General features: G+C 40.1%; 1 protein-coding gene across 4 annotated transcripts; it reads right to left on the bottom strand.

Moving 5' to 3' along the window:
• Window positions 1–8,170: 8,170 nt before the first annotated feature.
• LOC103459244 (troponin I, slow skeletal muscle-like) lies at window positions 8,171–11,643 on the bottom strand. Of its 4 annotated transcripts, none has more exons than XM_008400645.3 (8): window positions 11,568–11,643; window positions 11,148–11,189; window positions 10,994–11,035; window positions 10,576–10,617; window positions 9,553–9,684; window positions 9,385–9,474; window positions 8,596–8,778; window positions 8,171–8,512 (listed from the first exon to the last, which is right to left on the bottom strand). In XM_008400645.3, the coding sequence occupies exons 3-8, from the start codon at window positions 11,012–11,014 to the stop codon at window positions 8,411–8,413; spliced, it is 570 nt and encodes a 189-aa protein (XP_008398867.1). In that variant the 5' UTR covers window positions 11,015–11,035; window positions 11,148–11,189; window positions 11,568–11,643; the 3' UTR covers window positions 8,171–8,410. The 4 variants fall into 4 exon arrangements, with proteins under 4 accessions (XP_008398867.1, XP_008398868.1, XP_008398869.1 ...); XM_008400646.2 differs by having other exon boundaries at window positions 11,158–11,189; window positions 11,568–11,638; XM_008400647.2 differs by lacking the exon at window positions 11,148–11,189 and having other exon boundaries at window positions 11,568–11,616.

Below are 11,643 nucleotides of genomic sequence, written 5' to 3' on the forward strand. Positions count from 1 at the left end.
CATCAGCAGAGTGCGGAGGCGGAGCCGTAGTGAAACGGTGATGTCAACACGCAGCGTCGACAGGAAAGCAGCAGAATTCGTTGTTTTTTTTTGTTTTGTTTTTTTGCATGTTTTGATTGTTCTAAGCATTTCACTACACCGACTTGGGATCCTCAAGAGCTAATACTGGCTGTTATTTCAAAAAATATATATATTAGATACGTATTAATGTGACTACTTCTTTTCATATGGCTGAATTGATAAGACATGAAATGATTACATGTTGGTCAGTAAATCCAAAACAGACAGATGGTGATTTGACGTAGCAGCATCATTATCAGGTTGGCGTATTTGACAGAAATGTGAAAAGTCTGGCAGATTCTGGTTGAGGATCTGTGCAGCTGCCGTGTGTTTTAATATTTTGTGATAACACTCTCAAACCTCAACGTGTCTTCTGTAGATCAACAAAGTAGCAAGAAATTCTGAATTGGAAGGGAAAGAATAGTTTTTTTTCCCCCAAAAAAAATGTTTTACGTTTTTTTTTTTATCCTGACATCTGTAATAGTATTTCGGCATAAACGGTGGTGTTCTGTGTAGGCCAAACAGGTTTGGTGAAGGATATTACTGAACAAAATTTTGGAGTATTGTTTGCTCCGTTTGCTAAAAACAGAAAGCAGACGTTATTTGTGGCATTCTGTTTGAATGCCTTCAGCTTCAAACAGTGTCATTTCTTATTGATCGTATTTTGGTTGCCTGGTTGGTGAAGCATTTGCTAATAATTGCATAATAAACTTTGTTTTTATGCATAAGTGGTACATAATCGTGTAAGGAAGTGATGCATCAGTTGTAACATTCCTCGACAAGGAAATTCTGAAATGTGTGGATTTACTCTCGATATCTCCGACTTGAAAACCCTCAAGGAATGTTCAGTAGATTTTTCATTTTTATGATACTTGTATTTAAAGAAAAATAGAATTCTGCTGCTTGAGTATGATTTTTTTTTTAATTACTATTATTTTTGGTTTGCAAGTTTGATCAAGCAGAGGCGCTCTCGTTTTTTTTTTGTTTTTTTTTCTATTCTCATCTTCAGCCGAGAAAAACTCAAACACAGTTGTCATGCAAGCGAAGAACGGGCAGGAAATGGGGAGCTTGCAGAGTTTTTAGTGCTTTTTACTGCAGGAAAACCTTGGGCTGTTTTTAGCTGCACCTCCTTAAACTGTGGGAAGCTTAGCACTCTTCTTAGCTGCCAGCTAAGTGATTTCCGGCGTAATAAGGCTGATTGTTTTATTTTTCGAGGTCACAGGAAGATTTGTGTGCCATGACTAGTCTTAATAATCTCTAAATGTCAGACTACATTTATAGATTTCTATTTTCTCCTTTGCTTCCAGTTTCAGCAGGTTCTTTTTTTTTTCTTCTTCTTCTTTCTCGAAGCAGCATAGAAAGATCCTTGATGTCTAACACTCTGAAATATTAAGTCCACAGAGGCGAGCCAGTGCGGCTGCAGCCATGTCTCTCCTTCCATGTGGCTCCTTTACAAGCAGCATAAAGTGGAAAAAATAGGATGCAGGCTACACGGAGCTATTAAAGGAAAAAAAAAAAGTAGTTTCCCCAAGTAGGATTGTAGAAATGGAAAATGGTCCAGACGGTGACTTTGGTGCAAGGCTGAAGTCTCACCCCTAACCTCTAGCAGCTCACCCCTAACACCAATTATCCCAGAAGCGAGCGGGCCCTGACATGGTTGGATATCGTTCACCAGAGCAGACATGAAAATGGTGTCGGCGTCTTGAGACGACTCATCCTCAAAGTCCGACTTTAACAAGATCCGATATTCCAGCTTCAAATTGTTCCAGCTTAAAATATTTGTTGCCCCGAAAGACTCGAGTTGAACAGTCTGTTGTCGTTTCAACGCACCGTCCTCAAGAACATTTTACTCCAAAGCTGACTCTCGACGGCATCGGCTCACTCCCCGAGGGCGCCGTCGCTTCTCTGGCTGAAAGCACACCTGCTGAATTTCTTCTCATTATTATTATTCAGACAAAAATGAGCAGTGTTGGGAAATTTAGAGAGACGGAAATGCTCGTTTCGAAAATAAAAAGGAAGGCAAAAGAACATAGAACCCCTGTGTCTGTTTCACCAGACTATTTTTAAAGGCCCTCTAATTACAGTATCTAGATTCAGACAGATCAACGTCTGAGAGTTACGCCGGTCAGGAGCTAAATGAAGCCCAAACATACTGCGGACTGTTTCTATGGAGCGCACAGCAGAGTGAGGCCCAGGTAAGATTCATTATTCTGTATTGATTCTCCCTGATGTCTCAAAGCCAAGGAGAAGATGAAGATAAACGAGAGGAGGACATGTTACGGAGGCAGAGAGTGAGACTTTGAGCGGTGGAAAAAGGAGCTGGTTTTAAAGTGCATATTTCCCCACGTTCTCTTTAGTCAGCGGTTTCTGTCGGCGCGGACTGAAGTTTATAAAATTTTGAGTGGCTTATTGTAAAAACCAGCGAAGAGACCTTTGAGACGCCGTGAAGGAGCTCTGGGGGTGTTTGTTTCTGCCGTCAAAAAGCGACTAAAAGCCACGACTTTGGGCAGACTTGTTCTTTCGTGGAGGCAATTTCCAAACATCCTCTATCGCACCAAAACTATTAATAATTTGAAGCAGACAGCTCACACACACACACACACCCTTCAGGGAGACCTGAGGCAACAATGGATTTCCCCTCTGTCTTGTCTCCAGAGTTTGGATTCCACTTGCAAATGTTACCATCTATTTTCTTTGAATCGCTAGGAGTTTAAAACTGCATAAGAGCCCATATTTTATATCAAAAATAAATAAATAAAAAATCAAACTGCAGTAAAACTTGATTTATTTCTGTTGTCATTTTAAATCTTCCACTTGGGTAAACAAGAGGGTTCTCTCATAAGGGTTGCATCTGGTTGACCTCTGGCCGGCTTCAGTGTCCAAAAACCAATAGTCATCAACCTCCTCTTCCCTGAGGAAAATCAATGAGAAAAGAGGAAAGCAATGGGCGACTCTATGGTAGATTAACTTAGCTTATCAGGTCTGACAGAAACAAAAGTGTGGACTATGCAGGGGTAGCAACAATCATTGATTTTGTGCGATGAGATCAAATGTACTGTACTCAAAGTTCTTAATGAAAATATCCTGTCCAGAATGCATAAGGATTTTATGAGCAATGCAAAGTAACACAAAGAGTCTGTTTTCAAATGTTTTCTAAAACTGCATGATAAGTTACAGGTAAAAAAAAATATATCTTGTTGCTGCACTTTTTATTATTCACAAGGACTAGGTGGGGAAGATGAAGCCCAGCCTGCTGCGAACTGCAGCTGCAGGTGATGAAACGACCATGAAACCGCTTTAAAGGAGATGCAAACTCAAAGACCGAAAGTCCTCTAAGCCAATCTGATTCCCATCTGCGGTTTATGATTTGTGATTAAAGTGTTCTCCAAGCAACCGTGCCACATTTACAGTTTAAGAAGTATTTAGTGCATTAACGCCTGCCTATGTGTAGTGAGATGTCTGGCTACATGGAAGTTTTCTCCTCTTTTAAGAAAATAAGAAACGATCCACTCCAGCTTAATTTTAAGTTCTTGCGCATTTCTGACATTGTTGACATTCCCTACGTGGTTCAGATCCTCACACAATCTTTATATCCAACAAGGATAACTTCACGGAGTAGAAAATCAGTTTTCAAATTGGGATCCAACACAATCTGGCCTTATCACAAAACAAAGGTCACAGCAAAACCTCGTAACTTCCTTTTCCCTACGTTTTGGCAACAAATACTGCCATCAGTCGGTTCCAAAAACTGCCAGTGAGACGAGGGAGCAAAAACTTATTACAGGGAACAAACTGAAAGAGGGAGAAAGTTTTTGTTAAATTTGCACAGCTCAAATGTACGAGTTTGTAAATTCAACTTCAGAAGGTCACAGCTCTCAGTGGAGGTACGTTTCCCCACATTATGGAGCCATTTTACCATGATTAGTGCTACTTTGAGTGTCTAATAAAGATTTAGTTATAGAGAGAGCTTAATTGGTTAAATGTGTCTGGCCCAGTGGGGAACCTGCAACGCTGATTCAAATTATTAACTTTTAGCTCTAAATCTTCCTAATGACTCACATGGATTATACATATATATCTTTATCATGTGCTTTTCCATCACTTCTATCTGCTGCCTGTTTATGTTATTATGAATTAACCCTGGAGTAAAATCTAATTAACGCTTCTTGACTAAGAAGAGCATTTCGGGTTGAGTGTGTCGAAGACTGTGTGCTTAAACCATTAAATCCAACAGTCTGATGCTATTAATGCAGTTCTAAGGCGTCTTTTCTGTGTCATTACCTCCAAATATAGACTAGATGAGGATTGGATTTGCCAAGAAGCTTCTTGCTCGTCGCGTAACGACTGTATAGCATGTGAACTTAAACACGTGCGATGTCAGACTGGATTATTTCCAGTTGCTTTTTGGATTCGGCCTTTTATGTTGATGTTTTGAATTTGGTTACGATTGATTAAATATGGCCAGTTCTCAATATGTTACAGAGCTGTGGTTCAGCTTGCATTAGCAGCACAACCCGGCGCACCATAAATCAGAGCTGAACTTGAGGTAAATACCACCAAGTAAAGGCTTGATGAAACGCAACGCAACAAAACATGTCTCTCACAGCTAGTTGGTGGTTTGTACCGGCAGACCACCTTCTGTGTTACCCGGTCTCTCGGCTAATAAACACACCGCCCATGCTGCGCGCGCGTTGGAAGATTAATGACATCAATCAGAATCCTTCATCAGGTCGCACAAGTAAAGGCTCAAAGCACTGTAATCCGTTTCTGCATTGTCTTTGAAGACCAAATGTGATTTCTCTTCTCTTTTTAAGTTAGACACAGCGAAGTGAACCGGGACAGCGGTAACTATTTATTTTTAAGGTTAGGACAACACTTACAACTCTGTGAAAATTGTTTTGGTTTTTGTGTTATGAGACGTGAACAAAAACATACTTTTCATTGACCTCGCCTTAGTTAAGACAAAACAAACATCTTTAAATTTCTCTCCTCTTGTCTCGCACAATAGAATCATATAGTTTGATGAATTACTTGTGTTTAGAAAGCTTAGTACATTTAAATTTAAAGATGGACGAGATGAAAAAAAATCATCCTGATATGCCTTCCGAACAACTGGTTAAGATTCAGATACCATTTAATGGTTGCTATGGAGTTTTAGTGATCCCAACATTCCTCCTTCGTTGCAGTCACTGTCACTGAACTTTAAGAATGACATTGTCCATTCCTGCTGCGTTTGGTGGCAGAATAAGCAAGTCATTGTCAGTTATTGCAAACTTATTGCCAAAGTGATTATTTGCTGACTTTTCCTAAGACTTTATCGTTGTGACAATGTGCTCCTGTCGGATAAATGACTAATGTATTTTAAGGCCATGTGTACTGCTTGCTTTAACGTGTGTTGGCTGCCATATTCCAACGATACACTGCGGCTGCAAACGCCGCTGCTTTCATGCAGCTCTCTGCTGCCACCAAGTGGCCATTTCCGTGAATCTGCCTGGCGACCCTTTTGCAGCGTCGCGTCGTCCTCTGCCTGCTTCCAGATTTAGCGAATAATCCATAAAAAAATGATTTTGCAACTTCTAATTGTTCTATTAACAGATTCCATGTCAAGACCTTTAAACTGACATGAGGTGTTGACATTTAACGCACTTTGGATATCATATCTGGAGTACTCCATCTTTGTAAATGCGGCCACATTGGTGTCTATTTTTAGGCAGTGACTGTACATTGAGAACTGGTTGCTACTATAGGCTTGCTGGAAAATGACCATGGCTTTCAGCAGCTGTCAGTGGCTGCATATAAAGCAGGTCCACCATCCATCTAACAGATAAAAAAGTTTCACATTTTTTTATGCCCACAGCATTTCTTCTTTGTTTCTCAGTGTCTTTTTTTAAATGAGCATTTCTTAACTTGTTCTCACACCACATCTAATGTGAGCATCACAAAGTATATTATGTTTGAATAAAGACGTAATTACTGTTTAGCTTGTTTTGAACTATTTTTGTACATTTTTTTATTTTACAAACGGTTTTTAAGAGAAACATCACTACAATATACTAGAGACCGTTTCTATAGACTGCATAGCAGAGGCAGTCACAGGTAAGATTAATTATTCCTCATCGATTCTCTCTAATCTCTCAAAGCAAAGGAGATGATGATGATAAAAGAGAAGAAGATGGGTTGCGGAGCCCGTTTTACAAGTGAGAGTCGGGTGCCTAGGGAGGAGACTTTTTAAAGTCCATATTTGGCACATTCTGCCGCGTCAGCAGACATGAGGTCTGTGAAATGGCGAGCTGCTTATTTTAACAAGCCACAAAGAATCCTTGAGGCGTGAGACAGAAGCACTCAGCTGCTGAAAAGCAGCTAAACCACGAGTGGTTGAATCATAGAGGCAGTTTTCAAACATTTCCTCAGTCTTCTTTAACTGTTGTTTATTTGGTTAGATCTCACTTTGGTAAGTCGTCCTTTTGTATTTGATTTATTTTTCATCTTTGCAGTCATCTTATCATTTACTCCCCTGAGCGTTTTGGTAAGTCTGTTCATTTTCATCACACTTATAGATTCATCTCTAGAGGCTTTCTGCAATTTGGTCCTTAATAAAAAAAAAAAAACCTTCAAACCACAACATGCTTCTAAAATAAAGTCTAAAATGCATACTTTTAGAATAAGTAATCAACTTTTTCCTTCCTTAAACAAGTAATACTGAACAATTCAGGCTTTCTAAAGGTTTATCGATACCTTGCCTCCGGTGGGGAAGACGAAGCCTTACCTGCATGGGAGGCTCTGTCAAAGGTGATGAAACAGCCATGAAACGGCTTCAAAGGCAGCGAGAAAAAAAAACAAGATCCAAACCACTCAGAAAAAATCTCTTATTTCTGTCTTTATTGCTTTATAATTGGAGATGTATTAAAGCAGATGAATGCCTCAACTGAGCGTTGGGTAATTGCCTCTTGGAACTCAGTACAGCCCACCCACACGCTAAAATCCACTCAGCCTTTTGTAAAAAAAAATCTCAAGGGAGAATTCTTTGGGTGTTTTTTTTGTTTGTTTGTTTGTTTTTTTGTGATTAGTTGAAACAAGAAATAAATTGTTTCGCCACAATGATTTAGCCTTCGTTTTGAAAAAAAGAGAATTGATAGAAAAACGATCCCAAACGTGGAATTATTAAATGTTGTTGTTTGTGTCCAGTTATTGGGACATTAGCGTATTTATTTTTTTGATATGTGATGCCATTATGTGGATCCTCCAGTCAGCTTGTTGGATATTATTTGGATAAATTACAATTGCACGTTATCATTTAAAAACTAAAGGGTAAGAATAACGTGAAGGGAGTTTTTTGATTCCTCGTATAAAAATTCCAGACCTCGATACCGTCTAGCGCTTCTCTGACCCAGAGATCTGGAAGAGCAACTCTCGTAGCTCATTAAGGACACACGCCACACTTTTCAGATTTTTAATAGCAAAAGAAAACAAAAACCTTCGAAAAGCATTTTTACGGTTTTCTTTCCACTCGTTATGCTCTGCTTTTAGTTGTTACACAAAAAAAAAGAAGAAAAAAAAAAGAAATCCCAATGAAATAGTTTGTGTTTATTATGTATCACAGTGTGGAAAGGTTCATTAGGGTATATCAATAGTTTTACTAGGTACTTGATGTTTAGACAAAACATTTTCAGCTGCTTGGACACAGACAGGCCGCTTCACACCTCGCCCCTGAAAGCATGCGGCGCACCATTCGAGGCAACATTTGCTGGGAACATGAGTATGGCTGCCGTTGCTGCCGTGCTTCAAATGACACTCCCAGGTGCTAAATGCCACGTCAACCCGGCGACACGCGCAAAGGACTGCTTCCTCTCCAACTCATTATGTCTTTCATCTTCCCCAGATACATTTTAATGCTTACTTTCGGTTGCCGAGGGGGAGTCACGACAAACACGGAGGTCACGTCGCCGTCATGTCGCCTATTTTAAATCTGATGCGTTTCTGGGAACACCTGTCTGAATCTGTCGTTCATTGTCCTTTTTATAATTCACCGCAGCATCACCCCGACTCCCTTTGTGCCTCATGTAAACTAACGGATTCCAAGGAAGTGAAACATGATAAAGTCAGCTGCAGATATGGAAACGATTATCTTTTTATTATTTTTTTTATAATTATTTTTCTCATCTTTGCTCACTAAGTGTCATAACAAAAATAAAAATGAAATACCGGGTTGCCGCTTGCCTTAAAATGTTGCATTGAAAAAACAAACAAACAAAACAAAAACAAACTGCAAAGCAGATGCCAAAGTTAGCCTTCAGGCAAGTGTGGCATATTTGTTTTTTTCCGATGACTGTCCAGTTTTGGCTTCGACGTCTCACTGCGCTCCGCCGCCGGTATCGAACATCTTCTTGCGGCCCTCCATGCCCGACATGGCTTCCACGTTCTTACGCCAGTCGCCCACTTCGGAGGTGAGGACCTGAGGAAGAGATCAAAACACTCTGGAAATATCGAGACGGCCCAGATGAAACGCGGACGAATAAACGGAGAACCGACTCATACCTTGTCCTGCTTGACGTCCTCCTTTTTCACAGACTTGAGGTTGGCCCTGAGGTCCATTGAGCCTTTGTGTTTGGAGCCCAGCAGAGCTCTCATCATCTCGTCTGCTGAGACCCTCACCTTCCTGAGGGCGGGCTTTTTAAACTTGCCTCCTAGATCCTGGACTTTCAGCTTCAACTCGTGGATCTAAAGCAGAATGTAGCAAAACACGCAAACACCCTGCTGTAGTAAAGTAGCGATTTCACTTGTACATAAAAAAACTTTACTTTTTTTTTTTTTTTTTTGCTCTTTTCCTATTTTCATTCGGAACCTCTAAACTTCTACAGATTTAGGAAGAAGGAATAATTTAACAAATTAGAACATATACGTGAAAATAAAATGCAATTTCATGACGATTTCTTTCTAAATTTATTGAAAAATGGAAAAAAAAACTTAGATATTTAGAAATAATAATTCAAGATTTTTAATGTAATTTGTATGGAAATCACATGGTTCCATTTATTCGTTTAGATGTTAGAGTTTCTGGGGGGGGGGGAATATTGCAGATGTTGCATAAAAGATCAAAGCTTTCTCAATGAGCCGTCTTGTTGCAAGCCCCTGTACCAGGTACAGGGGTACCAGCCCCTTTTTTTAAAAAAAAGTTTGTTTTTTTTAAAAAACTTTCCAGTTTTTTTTAAAACTGGAAAGTTTTAAAAAAAAGAAACTACGTCTTTAGTCTCAGGTTTTCTAAGTATATGTGTATAATTAAATATATTGCAAATGTGTGTAAGATGTGACAAAGTAGGAACTTACGTCTTTGTTGTGTTTGCTGACTTTATGTTCACAGTCGTATCGCTCTTCATCCACAATGTCAATTTTCTCGTGAAGCTGTTTGCACAGTTTCTGAAAGGGACACATTCGCGTTACAGTTCCATTGAGCGCGTCTAAAAATACACTTCGTTTGACATAAATCCCTCTTACTTGGAGGTCATCCTGCGACAAACCAGACAGCTGCAGAGGAGGCAGCTTTTCCTTCAGGTAGCGCCCTTTCTCCTCCTCCCGGTCCTGTCGCTCCCTCTCCAGATCCTCACATGCTCTTTGGAGGAGCAGCATCTGGTCAGAACAGTTAGAAACAATGTTGGTCCCAGGCCTGATGCAGTGGATTGCAACAAAAATGCTTCTTTTTTTTTTCCTTTTTTTACAATTGTCACACCTTCAGTGGAATTCTCATAAAGACAAAGGATACAAAACAGATCGCACAGGGATAATGTCGTACAGAAGCTAAAAGCAGGGTTGGAATCTAACGCAAGCTTTGGACGTCTTAATGGTGCACTGTTCGGTTCACCGCAATTCAAACCTGAGCTAGGAAGGAGAGCATTATGCAGAAGAAGAGATCCACAGTCCAGGTGGGAGAATCTGTCAACTTCCAGCATATAGAATTTTTGGGGGCTACAAATGGGAAGCAGAAAGCTACTTTTTAAAGAAACTTCATCTCTGATTTGCCACAAGCCAAATAGCGATCTACGTGCAAAAATCCCAAGCTACCAAGAAAGCTAACACTGCTCGTCACCCCAAACAAGTCATTGCCCAGGTCTGGTAGCGGCAGCGTCATGCTGTGGGACGACTTTCCTTTGGCAGGAAAAATTGAAATGTGTCCGAGGCTGAAAATCAGCAGCACCTTTAAAGACGCCTTGTTTGTGCAAATCTAGTGGAGATGGCTTTGCAAATACATAAAAACAGCCGTCAGTGCGGTGAAGTATGACGGATGAATAATAAAAACGCAGCACACTTCCAGGTTTTTTATTTGCAAATGTCAATGACGTCAAACATTTTCATAAAATTGAAAATTTGTCTTCATGGGAATACTTTTGCAGCGTATTGCAAGCCATTATTAATTCATCAAACCTGCAGAATCTCTAGAAGGACAAAATGTGAAACATTTGGGCTGTATGATTTTGTGGGGGGGGGGGAAAACAAAACAAAAATGTGACATTCGAAACTTACTTTGAGGGAGAGCTTGCGGGACGCCGAAATCTTTGACTTCGGCTGTGGGAAATGAAATTTGTGCATGTGGTTACGCCACACAATTTGTGCAACAACAGAATCTTCACAATCTTTCTAGTAAAATCATGCAATTTCAACATTTTCACCACTCCAAGAACCTTTGTGTTTAAGCTGTTCAAAGATAGCTGTGAACCGCTTGATGTACGTGAACGCCTAGAGAAGCTCAACACCACTGGCTGCGGCCGCATGCGTAAAGATAACACTTTATTATTAGGATGGAGTCAAGAGGAAAGCTCTCAAGGATGCCGATAGCAATTTCGACAGATAACCGCCGCCATATCTTTGCCATGTCTGTAAGGACAACGTGTCCTCTGTCCCATGCATGGAGGATTAACACAGTGGAACATAGCTGGCTCACCTTATCCCCTTTGGGATTCATGGCTGCACGTCTGCGGAGGGCCTGAAACGGCAAACGAGGGGTGGGGGGACAGATGAGACCGCTTATCAGAAACACGAGCGGTTTGGTTTGTAAGAGAATCACAAAAATGGGAGCAGAAGTGGGATTTTATTACCTCAGCTTACCTATGATTATATAAAAAAAAAAAATCAAACACCTGGAAAGGAAACAAAACACATCTTATTTCCAATTTAGGCCATTAATTAAATATGCAATTCAGGAAGATTAAAGCAAGAACAATATTTCTTCTGCATTTGGCTTCATTAAAAGCATTGAACCCGGCATCAGTATTAAAATGTTACTTGGACCATCTAAGCTAAACCAAACGTGTTGCAGCTCAACTCTTCTCAGCAGATCGACCATGAGAAACTCATACACATACACAAGTAAGCAACAAAGGTGAGCTGTTACCCAAAGGCATGTCATTTTTTTAATACAGAGCTCCCAACGACACTTTTGACTAAATAAAAACATCAAAAACTAGAGATTCGCTGAGATTAAGTCATATTTTAGACAAACTCCAAAGCAAGTTTACCTTTGAATGGGTGTTTTCCGACGTGTGGAGTCAAACAGCAGCTGCTCCAGACAATGGAAAGCTTTTTATATAAAGG

Source organism: Poecilia reticulata, chromosome 23 (assembly GCF_904066995.2).
Source record: "Poecilia reticulata chromosome 23, P_reticulata-male-v2, whole genome shotgun sequence".
NCBI classification, from domain to species: domain Eukaryota; kingdom Metazoa; phylum Chordata; class Actinopteri; order Cyprinodontiformes; family Poeciliidae; genus Poecilia; species Poecilia reticulata.

Excerpts from the sequence above, each read along its gene's own strand:
- LOC103459244 (XM_008400644.3), bottom strand. The coding sequence starts at position 10,641 with ATGCACAAATTTCATTTCCCACAGCCGAAGTCAAAGATTTCGGCGTCC. Across the intron at positions 9,475-9,552 it reads TGTCGCAGGATGACCTCCAA|AAACTGTGCAAACAGCTTCA; the intron begins GTAAGAGGGATT and ends TGTCCCTTTCAG. Across the intron at positions 8,779-9,384 it reads TCAGCAAACACAACAAAGAC|ATCCACGAGTTGAAGCTGAA; the intron begins GTAAGTTCCTAC and ends ATTCTGCTTTAG.